The sequence below is a fragment of the Emys orbicularis genome, chromosome 3 (assembly GCF_028017835.1).
Source record: "Emys orbicularis isolate rEmyOrb1 chromosome 3, rEmyOrb1.hap1, whole genome shotgun sequence".
Classification (NCBI taxonomy): domain Eukaryota; kingdom Metazoa; phylum Chordata; order Testudines; family Emydidae; genus Emys; species Emys orbicularis.
In genome coordinates this window covers 96,315,483-96,337,291 of record NC_088685.1, presented here as the reverse complement: position 1 = coordinate 96,337,291, position 21,809 = coordinate 96,315,483, and the positions used below count along the sequence as shown (strand labels likewise).

The 21,809-nt window shown below is 40.6% G+C and overlaps 1 protein-coding gene across 1 annotated transcript in view; it reads right to left on the bottom strand.

The window, feature by feature from the left end:
- Positions 1-1,869: 1,869 nt before the first annotated feature.
- The window catches only part of HSF2 (heat shock transcription factor 2), a 38,855-nt gene continuing 18,915 nt past the window's right edge, over positions 1,870-21,809 (bottom strand). Inside the window, exons 5-13 of the mRNA XM_065400589.1 lie at positions 16,613-16,688; positions 13,404-13,465; positions 13,158-13,242; positions 12,313-12,482; positions 10,052-10,321; positions 6,788-6,893; positions 4,626-4,679; positions 3,278-3,356; positions 1,870-2,836 (exon numbers count right to left, since the gene is read on the bottom strand). Coding sequence (XP_065256661.1) covers positions 2,547-2,836; positions 3,278-3,356; positions 4,626-4,679; positions 6,788-6,893; positions 10,052-10,321; positions 12,313-12,482; positions 13,158-13,242; positions 13,404-13,465; positions 16,613-16,688 — 1,192 coding nt within the window. The 3' untranslated portion in view covers positions 1,870-2,546. The remainder of the gene's footprint in view (positions 2,837-3,277; positions 3,357-4,625; positions 4,680-6,787; positions 6,894-10,051; positions 10,322-12,312; positions 12,483-13,157; positions 13,243-13,403; positions 13,466-16,612; positions 16,689-21,809) is intronic.

Below are 21,809 nucleotides of genomic sequence, written 5' to 3'. Positions count from 1 at the left end.
TGTCATCTTGTACATCATCCCTTGAGGACAGGTGCCCAAACTTTGGTTTTAACCACTTCTTATGGTTTGTGAACTCAGTTCTTTAAATAGAAGGGATAGTATAAACACACCCAAAGTTAGGTGACCTTATGCAGGAGCAGTGAACAGCCTGAACACTGATCACTGTGAAAACTACTAAGCACATGCAGCTCTTCAACATGCCATGCCTAGTCTCTGGGTTGCAATGAACACTGCAGGTGGGGTTCTACCATATTTGGAGGAGGGGAATATATGTGTAATTAAAACAAATCTCTTAAATGGTCTAACCTCCCTCAATATACTTTTCCATTCAATTGTTTCTTCTGGGTCTGCCTTTCATTAGATACTCTAAGCCAGTGGTTCCCAAACTTTTGTACTGGTGACCCCTTTCACATAGCAAGCCTGGGTACAACTTCCCCCCCCCCCCCCCCTTATAAATTAAACACTAATATATTTAACACAATTATAAATGCTGGATGTAAAGTGGAATGTTGTGTGCTGTTGAAGAGCTACTTCCTTCAAACACAGAGGTGGCTGTATTTCAGTGGAGGCTGAAAACTTTCATGTGCATACTGGCTTAATATAGAGTCTCATAGTATTACAAACACCCATTGTTAGCTCAAATGCAGGTCTCTTGCCACAGCAAGAGACTCAGTTCTCTACTCAGGCAAATATCCATTGACATCATGGGTTTGGGGTAGAGGCTGACAGCTTGTGACCTTCTGAGGGGTCCCAACCCCCAGTCTGAGAACCACTGCTCTAAGCAGTATTTAGTGAAATTAACTTGATAAACTAGCAATTCAGCTAACCCATTAAGAATGTTTAAATAGCACATCTTTTCATGCCACAACATCAAAATTGTTTACTAGGTGAGTTCTCCTGTGGTACAACAGTACATATACCAAATAGAGGCACCCTCAACAGGTGAAGCCAGAGACCTACACAGCCAGTGGCCTCTGATAGTGAGGTGTGCTATATACTAAGCTGCTTCCATTTTAGTTGACTTAGTTTCCTCTCCGCTAGTCAAAAAATAAGTGCTATATGAACTTTTATTTACCAGTAGGTCATAATGTATTAAGAGCACTTACTGTTATGCTTCCCAAAAGGTACTTGTTTGAATAGGATAATGCCTTCTGAATGAGTACACAGTAGTAGCTTTCTAGATACATTTTACAAATTCCATTAATGAAAATATACTCAGTTACTATGGTTACATCTACACAAGGATAACCCCCCTCCCCATGGCTGGCCAAATCAGCTGACTCAGGCTCAGTGGAAGGTCCCAGAGCATAGGCTCCAGTCCAAGCCCAATTTTTAGCCCTATGAGTTCAACTCCAGCCATGCTATTTTATCCTTGAGCAGATGTACCCTACGTCTATAATACATTTGTTTACTGGTGGTAGAGAAGATGAGTCAATGCACAAAAACTGGTGAGAATTTGATTTTTTTTTCTGCCTGATTCAAGTAGCTTGAAAACAGGTGTTTAACTCAAATGCTACAAGATCCCTACTTAACAATGAACACAGTATTTGTATATAAAAACAGCATATTTCATGCTCAATGGTATCAAAACAACCTATTTTTATTACTATCTCAGCATGTTAATGTAGTAAAGTGTACATCTTTCACTTGATACATAGCTCATGTAGAGTCTGACCTGACCTCTTGAAATTTATCCTACCCAATTACTGGTTTTAAAAAAAATTGTTCTGAAACTGAAAACTAAGACTGTCTTTTATGGCATACACTAGCATGAATTAAAGTTACTTCATGTACAGTAGTTCATCTGAAAACATGTTCTAAGCATTGACTCAAAGTGTAGACAATGTAAAAGATGACCCCTAACAAAAGTCACACCTAGATAACATTTATTTTATCAAAGTGGATGGTTCAGGTTGGAACTCATGCATGCAAGTGGCTCCTGTCTTAATAAATAAAAGCTTCCATTTCTCTCCTGTCATGTATGATCACACTCACTGAAAACTAAGGCAGAACCAAAGAGTCAACTAGGTAACAGGCACTTTGTTCCCAATTCAACCAGAAAAAATACAGCTCAACTCAGGTCTTGATGCACCCCCCAACCCAAAACGTTTTTTAAACAAAAGGTTGTAAAAATAGAAAACCAAAATACAGAAAACATTCAGAGTTCTACACAATACAGAGTTATTCTACTCAATCATACATAGAACCAAAAAGTCCAAGAGTGTAAAACAACGGTCATTCTGACATGAATTTTGATTACCTGGGATATTTTGTATTCTCTATAAATACCAAATATTTGACAGCAATTAAAAAGTTTGGTAACTTAGTTGCATATACCAAGTCATACTATGTCTATGATGTCTTGTATAAGTACACAACTACTTACACATATTCAAAGAGCAGTTTGTGGGAAGAAGGATAGGCGAGAGATTCCACAATAGCTGGTTATACTAACCAAAGTATTTACCAAAAAACCCAGAAAGATACCAAATGATATCCTAAATAAATAGTTTGTTTTGATGAATATATACAAAGTTCCTGCTATGTTAGTTATCCAAGAATGGCATATCTGTGTCCATGGGTGCAGGAGCAAGTTCACATAAATAAAACAGTGTGGCTTCACTAGCTTCCGCCTCAGTCAGTGGCTCCAGCCGCACTAACTTGCTTTGAGTTGGTTCAGGGTCCAGGCTGCTTTCCAGAAGCTCATCCACTTCTAAGGGTTTGTCTAGGGAGGACATGGTTTCAGATGTGGAATTTCCACCCTCAACAGTTGCACCTGGACTCCCATCAAGGAATGCAAGGAGTGGAAAGGCAGTATATTGAATGAGCTGTTTATCTACAAGGGAAGAAAAATAATACTTCAGAAACTGACTATTAGTTTACATGCACAGTCCTAATTCCAAAAAATTTAGTGTACTTTTTACAAAGCAAACCACATTATAAAAATATTTTTGAACAAAAATGGTTACTTTTAAAAAAAATTGGGCATACTATTGAAGTGTTGCAAGAAGCAAAGTAAACAGTTTATTGTTCAGATTTGTCGGAAACACCAACATTTAATCAGTTTTGTCTTTGCATCTGGTGCAACGCAAATTCTTCACAGTTAACTATTTTGGTTCTTGTCATGTTATCAGCATGAAGCAATCAAGCAGATAAGACCTGACTAAGCAGGATCTTGTTTTAACAAGAACTTCACAATTTTTCCTCTTACATCTTTTCAGCTGAACAACTATGAAGCTCTTCCTGCAAAGAAAGCCATGTCATTCGCTGTACTAACCTGATTTGGGCTTAGAACTCTGTGTGTCCTGTGAAGCAGGCTGAGGTCCATTACTCTTTGTAGTTTCTATTCCTTTTGTCTCCAAATGAAAAAAGAAATTGAAGTCAAAACTTAATCTGAAATAGGCTTTAAAAAACCCAGTCTGCATAAGTAACAAAAAGGTAACAACTGACGAATCTTGACAAAGTCTAACTAACTATTAAAATAGCCTGCACTAGCCTGTAAAAAGATGATGTTACAACTGTATGGCAACTATTCATGTGGCTTAATGGATGCCGGTCTAGAAAATAACGAAGTGAAACAGTGGTACATCCAAGTAGGAACTGAGACAGATTAACATTTATGGAGGATTACTGTTCTACAGTTAGACCTCAAATCGGAGGAGCATTAGCTTCTCTTCTTGGTTCTGCTATAGGCGCTAGTTTCACTTTCCTCATCTTTAAAAATGTTTGCTGTTTCCCCTAGATACCATGGTGATAAGCATGGTATAAAACTTTTACCCACCCACCCCTCCCCCCAATTTGTGCTGTTATTCCCTTCCAAAGCAGAATAGGAATAAGTTCAACTGTAGTTTTTGCATCCATATTAGAGGTTTCATTAAGAAAATATGAAAATGCTTTGTCACTTCAGTAATGGGCACAGCTATAGGACAAGTTGTTCACCAACCTCCAACTGTGGCCTTGGCTACACTTGTGAGTTACAGCGAATAAAGCCACCCACAGCGCTGTACCTCACTCCCCGTACACACTGGCAAGGCACGTACAGCGCTCTCTCTCCCTGGCTACAGCGCTGCAGGTACTCCACCTCCAGGAGAGGAATGAGAGATGCAGTGTAGTGGCTACAACTCCCGGGCGTCAGTGTGAATGAGGAGTTAACTTGCTGCGCTGTGATAATCCCCTTATCAAGTGGCCACTCTTTTCATTGTTGTGATCGGCTCCAGGAATGCGGAAGTGCCGTTTCAAAGCTCCATACAGAGAGAAAAAGCAAACATTTTGCTGTTTGCTTTGAGTGAGTGAATGAGAAGCAGGGAGTGCAGGGGGGTCAGAACTTGCAAGGCAGCGTGCTGACACACTCAGCACCCCAAAACCCACTCTCCCCCCACACTCCCTGTCACACTCCACCCCCCCCCTTTTGAAAAGCACGTTGCAGCCACATGAATGCTCGGATAGTTGCCCATAATGCACCGCTCCCAATGCAGCTGCAAATGTGGCCACGCCAGTGCGGACAGACTGCAGCGCTTTCCCTACTCAGCTGTACAAAGGCGGGTTTAACTCACAGCGCTGTACAGCTGCAAGTGTAGCCATACCCTGTATTTGTATTTCTCGCTACTGTGGGCTTTGGAACTTACTTTTGTATTACTGATATGATCTGTGGGATTCATCTGCACGGAGCTTGTAAAAAGCTGAACAAGACAAAACACAGTTTTAAAATTCCAAATGTTGGTATATACTAAGTATAGGTCACTAAATATATGGGTGTAAATATTTTACTATACTTTATTAATTGTTTATATTATAGGATCTGAGCAGGATTGGGTCCCCTTTTAAAAGTTTGCCATTTTGTGCAAAACGTTTGCTAAGGAAAAGCCTAATTGTGGAGTAGACCTGCTACGTTTTGAGACCGCAGGGCACTGGTAACGCCCACACCACGGCAACATCTGTACCATGTCTAGCTCAGAACATTGCTGTATGTTAGTCTCCTTCAGAAACACCAGATTCAGAAAAGTGTGAACTGCCACACAGTTGACCAGTTAAGAGAGAGGAATGATACAAAGGAATAATAGGTAAGAGAACTAAGGACCGGTGGACTGAAACTACAGTCACCTCATTCATTTGAATTATAAATGTGGCAAAAAAATTCCACTCTTCTCTCCCCCGCTGCTTAACTTTGAAACTTTTCATTTGGAAATTAAACCTATGAACACTAACATAGAATTCACAATTGTACAACATCTGCCTGGGCATGCATAGGTTTTTCCCTGAACAGCACACTTTTCAATATATACGGGCGGGCACCAGCCACTAAAACTGGATCTCCAGTCCCCTTATTCCCTTCTGTTTCCTCCTCTCCAAGTGTGTCATTTTCAGGCACAATTTGGAACCATTAGAATACATACTCAGTTCAAAATTTTGTGGCCCAGAATACACTTGGCCCTTGAGCCTTGGGAGCCTGATAAAGACTCAGAGTCCCTGCTTCCCCATTTACGAAGCGGGTCCTAGAACAGTGATTTTTTTCAAGCTTTTTTTCTGGCAACCCAGTTGAAGAAAATTGTTGATGCCCACGACCCAACGGAGCTGGGGATGAGGGCTGGGGCAGGAGGTTGGGATGCGGGAGGGGGTCAGGGCTCTGGGCTGCGAGCTCTGGGGGTGGGTCCAGGGATGAGGCGGTTTGGGTGCAGGAAAGGGCATGCTCAGGGCTGGGGCTGGGGATTGGGCCAAGGGCTTACCTCCGGCGGCTCCCGGTCAGCGGCGCAGCCAGCATGCAGTGGCAGGCTTCCCGCCTGTCCTGGCACCGCGGACCGCGCTGCGCCCCAGAAGCAGCCAGCAGGTCTGGCTCTTAGACGGAGGCACACAAGTGGCTCCACGCAGCTCTTGCCCGCAAACACTGCCCCCCCAGCTCCCATTGGCCGGAGCCAGTGCTCAGGGCAAGGGCAGCGCATGAAGCTCTGTGGCCCCGCCTACGACCCGGACCTGCTGCTGGCTGCTTCTGGGGTGCAGTGTGGTGTCAGAACAGGTAGGGACTACTAGTTTTTACTGGCCGGCTGCCAGGGTCCCTGGGTGCTGAGCAAGGTGATCCAGTGCCTTGCATTCCACGACCCAGTACTGGGTTGCGACCCAAACTTTGAAAACCACTGTGCTAGAAAATCTACCTCATGGATCAGGCCTGAAGCCAATCTTTGGTTCCCTTATCCACTTTTGGCCAACTTCATGGAAGTACACATGCAGTTCTAGTCAACAGCACCAGTAGTTCTACTAAACATACATAAATTGGTGTAGCAGTTAAAAGAGCGAGCACTTCAGGGGCATTTGAAGCATTACACCAGTACTGAAGCATGCACTACTCTTTGTGCTTCCTTCCAACCCCACCCCCCTTTTTTTGTTTTTTTTATATATAAAGGGAACAAAATTAACTGCCACATTTGTCCATGTGGCACAGCTAAAGTAATAAGCATCAGGAAATACAAGAGATTTCTACAGTAATACTAATTCTGCTATTTTGAAGACAGAACCTTTGCATAGCTGTTTCCTTGTTATAAAGGCTGTGTGTTAACATTTTTAGTATGCAATATACAGGATGAGCAATAAGACTAAATTATAACTCTAGAAATGTTTGAGTCTTCCGATTTTAAATTTTATAATTGTGCAGGCTTTATAAAAAGGTGCATGAACTTTTTGAATTAAAATTTTAAATTAAGCTTTAAGATATCCTCTTGAGAAATGTGTATTTGCATCCTCAATGATCTTGTTCATTACAAAATAAAAAACAGAGGAAGTTGCTAGAAATACATACATCAACCAGAAGATCTGGGTCTATGCTGAACTGTCGTCCTGACAGCATGGCTTGGAAGTCCTCTAAACTGCAATCAATACTGTCAAGATAATCCAATAGCTCAACTCTGGAAGATAGGGAGAAAAAAAAAAAAAAAAAAAAAAAAAAAAAAAAGGAGGATTTTGTGTTCTGAAATAGCCGCAACACTTCTACTGACAAGGTGAAAAAAATCAAGTGAGGTGCAGGGTACCCCATGAAAGTCTGTTATAAAGATACTGTAGCGAGGCGGTGGGATACCCCACAGCCCCGCTGAGGGCCGAACCTCCCCTAATACCAACGTGGGCGGAGACACCGGGTTCGGCGCCCGCCCCTCAGAGGTCACGGCACCGACCCGGAAGTATAAAAGCCTGCCTGCAGAGCTCAGTGGAGCCCACGCCGGCGGAGAGAGCAGACGTCCTTGGCCGAGCTCCCGCTTGGGAGACAGCCGCAGGCCGCGACCGGCCTGCTGACTTACCAGGCCTGCCGAGCCTACCTCTCGCCCGGTACCCCAAGGAGGAGCCGAGCCTGCCCCGTGCCAGCTACCCCGAGGAGGAGCCGAGCCTGCCCCGTGCCAGCTACCCCGAGGAGGAGCCGAGCCTGCCCCTTCCCTGCTACCCCGAGGAGGAACCGAGCCTGCCCTTCGCCACCTACCCAGAGGAGCCGATGCTGGTGGAGAGCACCGAGGACAGTAGGACGGCCCAGGTACCATACAAGGGGAAGTGTGGAAGTAGCCCGGGGGCAGCCGACCCCAGTCTGGCTGCTGCACTGCCAGAGCCGATGTCAGTGTGTTGCGGCCAGGATCCCCACTGACAGCAGCGAGTTTCCGCCGCTGCTAGGGCCCCGGGCTGGGATGCAGTGGAGTGGGAGGGCCTGCGTCCCCCCTGCCACCCACTCCTTGGGTGGCAGACTCCCCTTTTTCCCCTGGCCTAGAGGGCCTGGGCTGCTACAAACTCTGACCCTGAGTGTAATATATTAATATTAATATTATAATTAATTATATATTAATATATTAATTAATTAATATTAATATTAATATTGTGCTAAGATGTTGCCTGCCTATTTCTTTGCATCTGTTTAGTTTAAACAATCTATCCTCCACAGATAAAGAGAAGGTGAAAAAGGTAAACATAGGGTAAAAACAAAAATATATGCCTGAATATCAACAAGAAAATCAGTGCTTAGAAATTTTCAAGAAGAGTAAAGATGGAAGGGAAGAGGATGCATTGTGCTGCAAGGACTACAGTACTGAGGTCAGGGCTCATGCTGACAGAATAAAGGAGCATGTTGAAAGCGAACGACAAGAAGCTTAAAGAAAGTGAGCTTCCAGATAAACAGACAATATCAGGAGCTTTCACCAAGGCTTCCATGAAAGAGAAGAGACAGCACAATTATGTCAATGAATTTGTGCATGCTCTTTGTTTCACTGGACAACCGCTGTTAATTGCAGAGGGGCCTGCTGGTGACTATGTGACAATACTGTACAGAAGCAAAAACCCTTCCTAATGCAGACAACCTCACTCGTAAGTATCTAAAAGAAAAATGACAATGCTTTAGTGTATAAACACATGGAATGAATTGATGGAAACGTGGTGTCTAGATTGATTTTTGACAAGTCTTCTGATGCTTTGGCCTATCCAATTCTTGGCCTTTTGTTTTTGTTTTTTTTATTTCACTGACATGTTTGAAATGTACCAACAAATGTGGGAAAATGTGGCCACAATAAACAGATTCTGCTTCCAACATGGCTAAATATGCATGGGAGATTAAACTCAATCGGAAACCGGAGCTGCTACGTATTGCCTGTCCTGCTCATCTGACTACCATTGTTCTGTCAGCAGCTACTGCTACTGAAGAAATGGAAGACGTGAAATCTTAGATCACTGGATTTGGGGCCATTTTCAAAAATGCGAACAAGCTGAAGACTTTGCTTTACATAGTGCGAAATGAGTGCAGAGCTGACTGCCGATTACCTACCCCTGCTGTGCCACATCGGTGGATGAGCTTGTACTTCGCTGCTTGTCATGTAAATAACGTGTGGACTGTGCTAATGTGTCTCTAGATCATCCTGAGTTTGTTGGTTCTAAAGCAGACACTGAAAAAACTGACAACCAAAATGACCACCAGATTCTGTGCACCCAGGCAATGTTTGTTGTTGAAAACTTGGAATCACTGTGGGACACTCAGAAAATACTGGAGTTTTCTGCAACTACTGCCAACATGTTTGCTAATACAGATGTTTACTAGATCCTGACGATGAAAATCTCATCTGAATTGAGCACAAAACCTGCAGGAGAAACATACGGTGAGAAAACCCTGCTGTTTCTGGAAATCCTTCTGATTCTGGAACACGAGAAAAATAAAAAAAGTTCAAAGCCTTCACAGTGCTCAGCGAGAACTGGGAGACGACCATGGCCCATAATTTGAACCCCGAAGTGTTTGGTGCCAAAGATTCTTTTTGGAATGTCATACAGGTGTTGCACCCCTTTCTCAAGGTTAATTTTGCAATAGACTACGATCATTATGCCAGAGTGTTCCAGCCATTTGCTACTAAAGATGACATTTCAAATCTGAAAGGGGACTTTACTACTGACATAAATATGCCTAACCCTGACAGTGTGAAACTGGATGTACTGGCTTTTTGGAAAAAAGTCATCAAGACACTTCCCAACTTCAGCAAAGTGGAACGGTGAGCTTTGAGTGTGCCCCCTGGATATATTGATGAAGAGTGCTCATTTGCAAAGTTGGCCTACCTCCAAGACAGGAAGAGGCTCCACATGAGTGAGGATACTTCGAAGAAAATTATGTGAGCATACCTAAACCAGGATTTCTGGAAAAACTACTAGTTCTGAGGAAAGCAAAAAGCATCTTTGTACATAAAAAAAAGTTTCAGTTATACTGTAGTAAAATGTGCATATTATGAAAGGTTTTTTTGTTTTTCCCCTTTCCCCAGATTTTTTTGTTATTGTTTTTAAAAAAACAATTTCATCTCTGTTTTAATGTTTGGAAAATAAACACCCAAAAATTCCTGGAGTGTTTTTAAAAAAACAACAACAAAAAAACACAAACCTGAAAATGTGGAACACTATTTATATACCATAAAGCAGCAAAAGAGCACAAACTCAATCTTTGAACAATCCATTGCAGGGCCTCTAAGAGTCTTTCAGTGAAAACAGTTAAAGAGGCAGTTGATATGAAGGTATCAACTTTAATTTAGTCAACTGTTTTAAAAGCATCAAAGCTACTCACTTTCCAAGAAGGTTGATGTTCTGTGAAATTACTCCATTCTCACTGAGTATGGAATCCATCATTGAGACAGGGTCTTCTGCAGTTAGAGTTGACTGGTTGTTCAGTTGAACAGCACTAGACATGAGGGGGCTTGCACTGTCACTGACAGGACTGAGGGGATCACTGGCTGGGACAGTGATTGGTTCGATATTTTTATCCCCTTGAATTACAGGGATGTTGTCATCCTCATTATCATCTTCTACAATTACAATATCAGGAGAATGACTACAGCTGCAATACATAAAACAGACAAACGGGTTAAACTCTGAAGAGGCAACAACTACCTCCTTCAAAGTCCTGCTGTAAGGATTCAATAGCTGCAAAGCACTTTGAATATGTAAATAGTGGCTAACTCTTTAGTTAAGGGAGTCTAGATTTCCATTTTAAGCCCCATTTTAGCCTCTCACCATCTCCTCAAATTTTGATGGCAGTAACAAAAACATGTTTAAAATACAGTAAAAAGAATCTCAAGAAATTGGAAAAATGAAGATTAAGACGCTAACAACCATCTTTAATCAAAAATACTTGGTTTTAAAGTTTCCCTGTTCTCTTACATTTTAATACAACTTTCTCAGCAAAGTAGATTAGAAGGACAATTCCAAGCTTCACATTCAGATGAAGCTTGTTAGGGGACAGTTATAGGGCATTTTCCAGGGATTAAATACTTCAAAATCATTATGGAATCTTAATTCTTATGGACTGGAACTAGAAAGGCTGAAGGTATCAGGCTAGACAAAGCCAGTTTTATTTTGAGTCATGCCTGTTTGCTACTATTTTCTGATTCTGGAGGATTAAGTTTTATAGGACCAGGAGAAAAAACAAAACAAAAAAAACACTGAGAGGAACACCAGTAGGTGGTTATGAGAGAAGGTGGGTACTAAGAATGGGAACTGAAGGGGCTGGTGAAGAAAAGCCAATCTTGTCATGGCTTATGAGCTTAATTAGGCTCATTTGGCAGTTTAAGCATTTAAGTCTCACAGATGCAAGGGCTAATAGGATCCTGGGAAGTGTACTCTTCTCCCCTTTTACTGCATTCTGATGCTCCCCTGGCCCTATGCAAAGGATCCCAGAAATGAAAAAAACCCTGCCCCACAATTCTCACAATGTCCTTCTAGTACCTACAACTCATTATTATGCAGCAGGTCACAGACAATGAAGCATCATTTCCCTCCATGATGCCAGGGAGAAAACACAACTTTCACAAGTGTTTAAAGTATTAAGGAAATGCCACATTTTTAAATGGATATTTTTTTAAAGACTAATCTTCACTCTAAACTTACTGAATTTCTAATGCTCTTTTTAAATATATATATAAAAAAAATCTTATTGTTGTAGTTTAAACCCTTAAATTACTGATGTATACTCCCACTTAATGTCATTTTTCTGTGGGGGGGGGGGTGAGGGGAGGAGTAAGCATCAATTTGCCAAAACCAAATCAGTGGTTTAAGTCTCAGACAACAAAATCTGGATTTCAAATCCATAAAGCATAAAATATACACTATTATGCAGTGTAAACCAAGGGTTACATTGGGAGACAATCCTTGAGCCAGAAGGACTGGGATGATCACCTGCTTGTACCTGAGAGTGTACTATAAAGATAGGTGTGGACAACAGGTAACGTATGTAGCACAGAATTAAGGAGTAAAATGGGGGGAATGTACACAAGACTCCTCTTGAACTATAGAACTGAGAAGGCTGGAGGACTTCCAGTCTCCAAAAGAAATCAATGATGGTGGTGGCTTGCAGTCAGCAAAAAATGCCTGAAATGTTCAGAGGGCAACCTTTACACTTGGCAGAGATAGCAGGACAGCTACCCTCAACAGCATAAAAAAAAACCACATTAAACTAGGGGGGTTCCAAGCTTGTGCTAAGGAAGTAAAGACCAAGAAATGAGAATAGCGTACAGATGGCACTTCTAGAAAAGTAGTATATGCCCCAGTGATCCTTCATTTTTAAAATATTTTATTTTAGCTGAATTCTCATCCTAGCCACACTAAGCTACAACTGCCAAATTGTCCTGTGAAGCCAGTGCAGAGGCCTGGAGTGCAAAGGATTTGCATATGTATAGTAACTTTCAGTAACTTGCTTCCTTTACTGAAATGGAATTATACAAGATATATCTCAACTGTATTGTGTAGATCTGAATTAGATTTTAAGGTTAGGATCTCCCTGTCTATACTGAACTGCTGAGTGCCTTCTGCACTCATACAAACATTTCTTACTTGGAAGAGTCTGACGTAGCATCCTCATTTGTTTCTGGAGTAATGGGAGCACTTTCTTCTTCACCCATAGTATTTTCTTCCTCACCAATATCATCAGTGACATCATAAATAATTATGTCATCTGAAATCTGCTCCCTCTGCTCCAGTCCCTCAGTTCTGCTGACTGGTACCTGAGAATTATAAAAGCACAACTACTATAAAGAAAAAGAACAAAATTTCCAAACTAAAAATCAGACCCAAATACAACACTTCAATTAAGAGCCCTAACTGAATACCTAATTTTTAAAAAAAGTTCTAGATATCCTAGGAAAACCCTTAAGACACAAGACACTTTTTCCACACAGATTTTTTTATTCATATTTTAATTATTTGGCATAAATAATTTTGTAACAGAACATTTAAACAATTAGGCATATAGCTGTACATTTTGCTGAGTGATGAATTTATTTTGGGAAAGTAGTTAAAGATGATTATAACAGTTATAATCCAACCAAGCATCAGACAGTGTAAAACAAAATAAGCCAAAAACCTTGGAGAGTGATACAAAAATATATCAGCACTGTAAAATCAACAAGAACAGTGTCACAACAGGAGCTGAAATTTATACACACATTACAATGGAAACAGTTTAACTACCAATCCTAATCTGCCAGTAAAGTAGTTCATTGGCATGCAGCTGCTATTCACTTCAAAACACTCTTCTCCCCCTCTTTTGCCTCACTTTTAGCTGATAAATACAGCACAACTACAGCCACTATAGGGCACTCCTGTTAATACTTGTTTACCTTTTTCCATCCCTCCAGTTGCCACATGAACAAATAATGTCCACTTCAAAATGAACTTACATGATGGTTTTTGTCAGCTGATTCTTTGACGATCTGCTGAAACATAGTGGACTTTGGAGGTCCATTGGTATTCAGAAGTAGTGGCCTAAATCAAAGGGGGGTGGGGGAGAGAAAGTCAGTTGCATGAACACTACTAAAGCATGAATAATGTTTCTAAAGAGAAAAACAGCCCAGCAAAAGAAACCTGTATTAGCTGGTTAACATTTACAACATTCCCCCCCCCCCCCACACCAATATTGTACTTACCGTTTGCGTTTTAGACTCACTAGCTGGTTATTCTGCACCAGAGTAACAATGAACTGTACAATCTACAAGAAAAGGAAGATAAGTAAACACTACCATGCCAGGTTTTGTCAAAAAACAAAAACAAAACAAAAAACAATGGTAGCCCACAGCAGTACAAACTACAAAGTTTACCGTACTTAGAATCACAGACTTAGGAGGGACTGCAAAGGTCACCTAGCCTAACCCCCTGCCAAGATGCAGGATTTGTGCCTAAACCATCCAAGACAGATGGCTATCGAGCCTCCTTTTGAAAACCTCCAGTGAAGGAGCTTCCACAACCTCCCTAGGCAGTCTATTTCATTGTCTTACTGTTCGGAATTTTTTCCTGAGATTTAATCTAAATCTTCCACAAACAATTTCACAAGTTCACAGGAATGATCAGTGTTGTATAAAAGAGATCCCCACCAACAACAGGAAAGTGAGTATCTTACGGAACCACCCCCGAGTAAATGCTCTATAGGTACAACATGGCAAAAATGTGATCTCTGGATTTCAAGTTATTTTACAAGGTAGTTTCACATGAAATTTGTGAACTGGAGGTTGTCGAAGAAATATCTTCAGAAGAGAGAAGTTTTCTGTAACAAAAATGAACACAATTCACTGTCAAGTCCAAAAACCAAGAGATCCAGATGCCACATGGGAAAGAGTAAAAAAGTGAATGTTCTCTCAAATGCTCCAATATTTTACTACTCCCACAGAAACATGTGGTACAAAAAAAACAAAAAACACACAGCCCAAATTTGCTCCATTTTCTGCTCTTTAAGAAACTTTTAAAATTTGCTATTTACAAAATATGTTCTTAAGAAGCAAAACTATAAGAACATAAGAATGGCCCTACTGGGTCAGACTAAAGGTCCATTTAGTCCAGTATCCGGTCTTCCAACAGTGGCCAAAGCCAGGTGCCCCAGTGGGAATGAACAGAACAGGTAATCAAGTGATCCATCCCCCGCTGCCCATTCCCAGCTTCCGGCAAACAAAGGCTAGGAACACCATTCCTGCCCATCCTAGCTAATAGCCATTGATGGACCTATCCTCCATGAACTTATCTTGTTCTTTTTTTAACCCTGTTATGGTCTTGGCCTTCACAACATCTTCTGGCAAGGAGTTCCACAGGTTGACTGTGCATTGTGTGAAGAAATACTTCCTTTTATTTGTTTTAAACCTAATGCCTATTAATTTATTTTGGTGACCCCTAGTTCTTGCATTATAAGTAGTAGTAAACCACACTTCCTTATCTACTTTCTCTACAACTGTCATGATTTTATAAACAATCATATCTCCCCTTAGCTGTCTCTTTTCCAACCTGAAAAGTCCCAGTCTTATTAATCTCTCCTCATACAGAAGCCGTTCCATACCCCTAATCATTTTTGTTGCCCTTTTCTGAACCTTTTCCAGTTCCAATATATCTTTTTTTTGAGATGGGGCGACCACATCTGAACAGTAGTCAAGATGTGGGCATACCATGGATTTATATACAGGCAACATGATGATATTTTCTGTCCTATTATCTATCCCTTTCTTAATTATTCCCAGCATTCTGTTCACTTCTTTGACTGCTGCTGCACATTGAGTGAATGTTTTCAGAGAACTATCCACAATAACTCCAAGATCATTCTTGAGTGGGAACAGCTAATTTAGACCCCATCATTTTAAATGTTTAGTTTAAACATTAATGCTTTCCAATGTGCATTACTTTGCATTTATCGACATGAAATTTCATCTGCCATTTTGTTGCCCAGTCACCCAGTTTTGGGAGATCCTTTTGTAGCTCTTCGCAGTCTGCCTGGGTCTTAACTATCTTTAGTAATTTTGTATCATCTGCAAATTTTGCCACCTCACTGTTTACCCCCTTTTCCAGATCATTTATGAATATGTTGAACAGGAGTGGTCCCAGAACAGACCCTTGGGGGACACCACTATTTGCCCCTCTCCATTCTGAAAACTGACCATTTATACCTACCCTTTGTTTCCTATCTTTTAACCAGTTACCAATCCATGAGAGAACTGTCCCTCTTATCCTGTGGCAGCTTACTTTGCGTAAGAGCCTTTGTTGAGGGACCTTGTCAAATGCTTTCTGAAAATCTAAGTACACTATATCCACTGGATCCCCTTGGTCCACATGCTTGTTGACCCCCTCAAAGAATTCTAGAAGATTGGTGAGGCATGATTTCCCTTTACTAAAAATCATGTTGACTCTTCCTCAACAAAATTATGTTCGTCTATATGTCTGACAATATTGTTCTTTATTATAGTTTCTACCAGTTAGCCCGGTACTGAAGTCAGGTTTACAGGCCTGTAATTGCCAGGATCACCTCTGGAGCCCTTTTAAAAAATTGGCATCACATTAGCTATCCTACAGTCATCTGGTACAGAAGCTGATTAAAATGGATAGGTTACAGACTACAGTTAGGCAACTGATATGCTGTAAAAATAGTCAAACAAAATACTTCGATAAAAGGATTAATGTATTTTAAAACTAATTTCATAATTTAATATTTTAAAATAAAAGTTCAATAAACTATTTGCTTCTATATTCTACCAACCACCAAATCTACTGATCTTCCTCTACAAAAGCAAAAACCCTACTCCCTGAGACCTTGGAAAATCCTGTCCACCATTGTAGCTTTTTGAGTTGACAACTATGTTTTTAAATCTTTAACTACATACTATATGGCTTAATTCAAATTAACTTTTTAATTGTATTTCATTTTCAGCATCAACAAACCATGCCGTGTTGACATCAGCTAATAAGTGACCAAAAACATTACTTTGTTCCTAAAATGTATTTTAGAATTTAATCACTTGAAATGCTGCAAGTTATTCACACAGAATTCTGCTGGGGATTCTACCAATGGAGGCCATCTCCAAAACTGGGGAGGGAGGGAAGGAAGGAAGCCAATTTAGAGTTGCCCTGGAGAGGGTTTTCCTAGGAAAGTAAAGAGGCAAACATGATGTCATCCCTGTAATCCTTCCGTGTCTTTATACACTGCCACATGCTGAGTTAATGCTTATTTTACAAAGATTAAAAGATCTGGCTATTTTGAAGAAAACTAGATTTCACATAGCATAGTACTGAGGTAGTCAGAGTAAGGACAACATAAGTCATATGTGCACATAAAATATATCTAATCAGACAGAAGCAGCTGTATAATCCACAAATGAAGTCTTACCTTTCGAATAACCTGTTGCTGCTGCAAGTGTTTTGCTCTCAATTCTGCCACTTCCCTCCAAAGAGATTCATTTTCCCTGTTTCAACAAAAGTGATTTAGAAAGCTAAACTCAAACTTAAGAAGCCCTTATTTTTTGTGAAACTGTATTAATGTAATACAGGCTCAAAGACATTTCACAAAGCTATACATCCTTCCTATGAAGTACCATTGGCAATAGCCTTGGAAGAAAGTTACATAGCACAGAACTAGGGTGACCACACAGCAAGTGTGAAAAATCGGGACAGGGTGGGAGGTAATAGGAGCATATATAAGAAAAAGACCCAAAAGTTGGGACTGTCCCTATAAAATCGGGACATCTGGTCACCCTACACAGAACCCAAAGCAGCCCATGGGAATGGTCTGATTAGAGCTGGGCAAAATTTGAAAAAATAATTTGCCAGAAAATGCTATTTCGGTCAACAGGAAACTATTCACAAATCTGATGCAAATTACCCAAATAATTTCAGCCAGAAGCATGCGTGGCACCGATGCCTCTCCTATAAATTTTAGCCTAGCAGTTAGGGCACTTGTCTGGGCTATTGGAGACCCCTCCAGTTCAGTTCCCCTTTCCGCCTGATGTGGATTAGGAATTTGAACTGCGGTGTGGAAGACCAGAGGGAGAGTGCCCTAACCCCTGGGATACTGGACAACACGGAGTGGGCATGTCTCAACTCTCTTGTCAAAGCTGTTCCACTTTGTATAAGATACCTGAACAATCACCGGGCCAGAGACAGAGTGAGTATTCTATAGCCTGGAGGTCAGGGCACTCACATTGACGGGAGACCTCGTACATGTCCCTGTTCCAATAATGAATTTATACACTGTGAAATAGCTTCAACAGGACAGACAGAGATCCACACCAGAATATGCAATAGCCTAGTGATAGAGCACTCTCCTGCAATACCCAAGACCCGGTTTCAAATTGCTTTTCCATATCAGGCTGAAGGGGAAATGAACCCATGTCTCCCAATCTTAGGTGAGTGCCCTAGCCACTGACAGCTAAAGGTTATGAGAGGCAATACCACCTTCCTCCTGTCATTCTAGCCCTTCTATTCCTTTGTTTTTATGCTAAAAGCTGCCTGGAAACCAAATGGTCCATTTCAGGACAAACACAATGTTTTATTCAACTCCAAACAAAATTTGCTGAGTTTTTCAATTTGCCAAAGTTTTTCTGGGAATTTTCAGATTCCGTTCAACCCTTTATTTCATTTCTTTGGAACTACCAGTGAACCAAAAACAGATATCCTCCCTCATCAAATTATCAGAGTGCCTTCATTCCCTTCAGCTATTATTCTATAGTGTAATCTCTCCAAATTAATTATATCTTCAAAAGATTAAAAAAAAAAAAAAAAAAAGTATGAAGTCTGAGGGCTGGTCCACACTAAGCCCCCAGTTCGAACTAAGATACGCAACTTCAGCTACGTGAATAACGTAGCTGAAGTCAAAGTATCTTAGTTTGAACTTAAAGGTACTTACCGCGGGTCCACACGCAGCAGGCAGGCTCCCCCGTCGACTCCGCCTACTCCTCTCGCGGAGCAGGATTACCAGCATCGACGGCGAGCACTTCCGGGATCGATTTATCGCGTCTAGACAAGACGCGATAAATCGATCCCAGAAGATCGATTGCTTGCCGCCGAACCAGCGGGTAAGTATAGACGTACCCTGAGTTTCTGGGGGCATAGACAGCAGTCAAAGGGAATAAGAGCCCACATGAATATAAGCAGCTGTCGATCTCAAATTGCCAGTTTGCCGACTGGAATTTTACATTCACAGCCTGTGACCTGTCCATGACTTACTATGTACCCCTAACTAAAACTTGGGCTGGGGACTGGGGGTGCTCAGGGGGAGGGAGCGGGGAGAGAGACTGTCTGGGACTCCCGCAGGTGCTGGCCCGGAACCCCACTGGTTATGGGGGAGGGGACATTGGCGGGCTGGCAGGGGCTCTCTACCCAGCTCTGCATGTCCCTGCGGCTCCCAGCTAAAACAAACAATCGCACTGTTAAACAATAGAAAACCATTTATTTAAATATTTTTCGATATTTTCTACATTTTCAAATATTTTTATTTCAATTACAACACAGAATACAAAGTGTACAGTGCTAACTTTATATTTATTTTTTTAAATATTTGCATTGTAAAACAAAATAGTATTTTTCAATTCACCTAATACAAGTACTGTAGTGCAATCTCTATCATGAAAGTTAAACTTACAAATTAGAATTATGTACAAAAAATAACTGCATTCAAAAATAAAACAATGTAAAACTTTAGAGCCTAGAAGGTCCCCTCAGTCTTAGTTCTTGTACAGCCAATCACTCAGACAAACAAGTTTGTTTACATTTGCAGGAAATAATGCTGCCCACTTCTTGTTTACAATGTCATCTGAAAGTGAGAATGGGGGTGTAGCAAGTTATTTACGTGCCAGATAAAGATTCACATGTCCCTTCATGCTTCAACCACGATTCCAGAGGACGTGTGTCCATGCTTATGACAGGTTCTGCTAGATAACAATCCAAAGCAGTGCAGACCGACGCATGTTCATTTTCATCATCTGACTCAAATGCCAGCAGCAGAAGGTTGAGTTTCCTTTTTGGTGGTGCGGGTTCTGTAGTTTCCGCATCAGAGTGTTGCGCTTTTAAGTTTTTAAGACTTTGTCCCTCTCAGATTTTGGAAGGCACTTCAGATTCTTAAGCCTTGGGTCGAGTGCTGTAGCGATCTTTAGAAATTTCACATTGGTACCTTCTTTGCATTTTGTCAAATCTGAAGTGAAAGTGTTCTTAAAATGAAGAACATGTGCTGGGTCACCATCTGAGACTGCTATAACATGAAATACATGGCAGAATGCGGGTAAAACAACAGGAAACATACAATTCTCCCCCAAGGAGTTCAGTCATAGATTTAATTAATGCATTATTTTTTGAACGAGCGTCGTCAGCATGGAAGCATGTCCTCTGGAATGGTGGCCAAAGCATGAAGAGGTATACAAATGTTTAGCCTATCTGACATGTAAATACCTTGCAATGCCAGCTACAAAAGTAGAATGTGAATACCTGTGTTATCACTTTCAGGTGACGTAAATAAGAAGAGGACAGCATTATCTCCCGTAAACGTAAACAAACTTGTTTCTCTTAGTGATTGGCTGAACAAGAAGTAGGACTGAGTGGACTTGTAGGCTCTAAAGTTTAACAGAGTTTTTTAATGCAGTTATGTAACAAACAAAAAAATCAACATATGTAAATTGCACTTTCACGATAAAGAGATTATACTACAGTACTTGTATGAGGTGAACTGAAAAATACTATTTCTTTTATCTTTTACAGTACAAATATTTGTAATAAAAAATATAAATGAGCACTGTACATTTTGTATTCTGTGTTGTAATTGAAATCCATATATTTGAAAATGTAGAAAAGTATTTAATACATCTCAATTGGTATTCTACTGTTTAACAGTGTGATTAAAACTGCGATTAATCGCGATTAATTTTTTTAACTATTAAATAACTAACAGAGATCAAAAGAGATGCTAATGTTAGTGTTTTCACTATATATATATTCTCTATGTAAGAGCTATAGTATTACATTGCATATATCCCTGTAATTACGTTTACATTATATATACTCCAGTAATTAGCTAACCCTAGATTAAAGTGTGTGTTAATATGAAAATGTATTCAGGTGTTCAATTAATAAGAGCTAGTGAAATATCCTATTGTTTGCTGTTACATACATGCAAATGTTTGTATAACTAACTAAATTACTAAGAGATCGTGTGAAATGCTAATGAAGTACTTAAGGATGGTAACAGGAAATGCTAATTTCAAACTAAGTGGCCATGGAGTGAATAAAAGCCCTTGTCAGATTGTTATCTGTAAAAAGCAGCTGTAAAATTGATTTCAAGAAATGATCCTTTATCTCTGGACTGTTTGGATTCTAACAGGGTAGAATAACTGAAGACGACAGATCCCCAGAATTATTCTGGGCAGCCCTGAAAAGACTTTTGGGAAACTGGAAAAAAAACTACATCTCTGCTATCTTTCTGGATTTATGAACTTTGATTCACCTGTTATTCTATCTTACCTGCTTTAACCTCTCAATAACTCATTCTTAAAAAAAAAAAAAAAAACAAAAAAAAAAAAACTAATATACCTGTAGTTAGTTTACTATAGAATTGGCTGCCAGCATTGTCTTTGGTGCAAGATCTGACATACCAACTGATTTGGGGTAAGTGACTGATCCTTTGTAATTGGGTAACCTGATGAGGTGTGATTTTTGGTTTATGTAACTATTATCACTAAGTCCAGTTTGTCTGGGTGGCAAGGCTGGAGAGCATAAGGGGACTGTCTGTGACTCCATGGTAAGACGGGTATAGTGATCCAGGAGTGCACATTTGTAGATTGGTGAAATCTAATTATAGAACATACCACCAGTTTGGAACGTCTGCCCTTGTTTTCTGACAGTCTGTCCTGAGATAGTCACTCTCAGTGATGAGCCACTCCAGAGAGGTGTCACTCACTGACATTAATAGGTGGCAGGTTTAAATAAAACATAAGGAAGAACTTCTTCACACAACGCACAATCAACCTGTAGAACTTGTTGCCAGGGGATGTTGTGAAGGCCAAAAGCATAACTGGGTTCAAAAAAGAATTAGATAAGTTCATGGAGGACAGGTCCACTAATGGCTATCAGGAAAGATGGTCAGGGATGCAACCCCATACTCTGGATGTCCCCAAGCCTCAGACTGCTAGAAGCTGGGACTCTAGATGACAGGGGATGGATCACTTGATAATTGCCCCGTTAATTCCCTCTGCAGTATCTGGCACTGGCCACTGTCCGAAGACAGGATACTGGGTTAGATGGACCATTCGTCTGACCCAGTATAGCCAGTCTTATTTTCTTAATTCCAAGCAGAGCTATCCAAATCACTTTTGCCAATAATTTTTAGAGTGTAAATATCAGGTATTAAGAACTATAGTATTCCCACTCATGGTTGCTAGGGGTTTAGTAGTTCTAATCTATTTTAATCTCTGTAGAAATTAACAGAAGCACCAATGACTAGTCTATTTAGAGTGAAAAGCTTTACTATTGCTAAACGGGTAGCTGAAACTTCTCAACTGTTTAAACCATAGTATCCAAATTCTAGCATGATACTAGGGGTC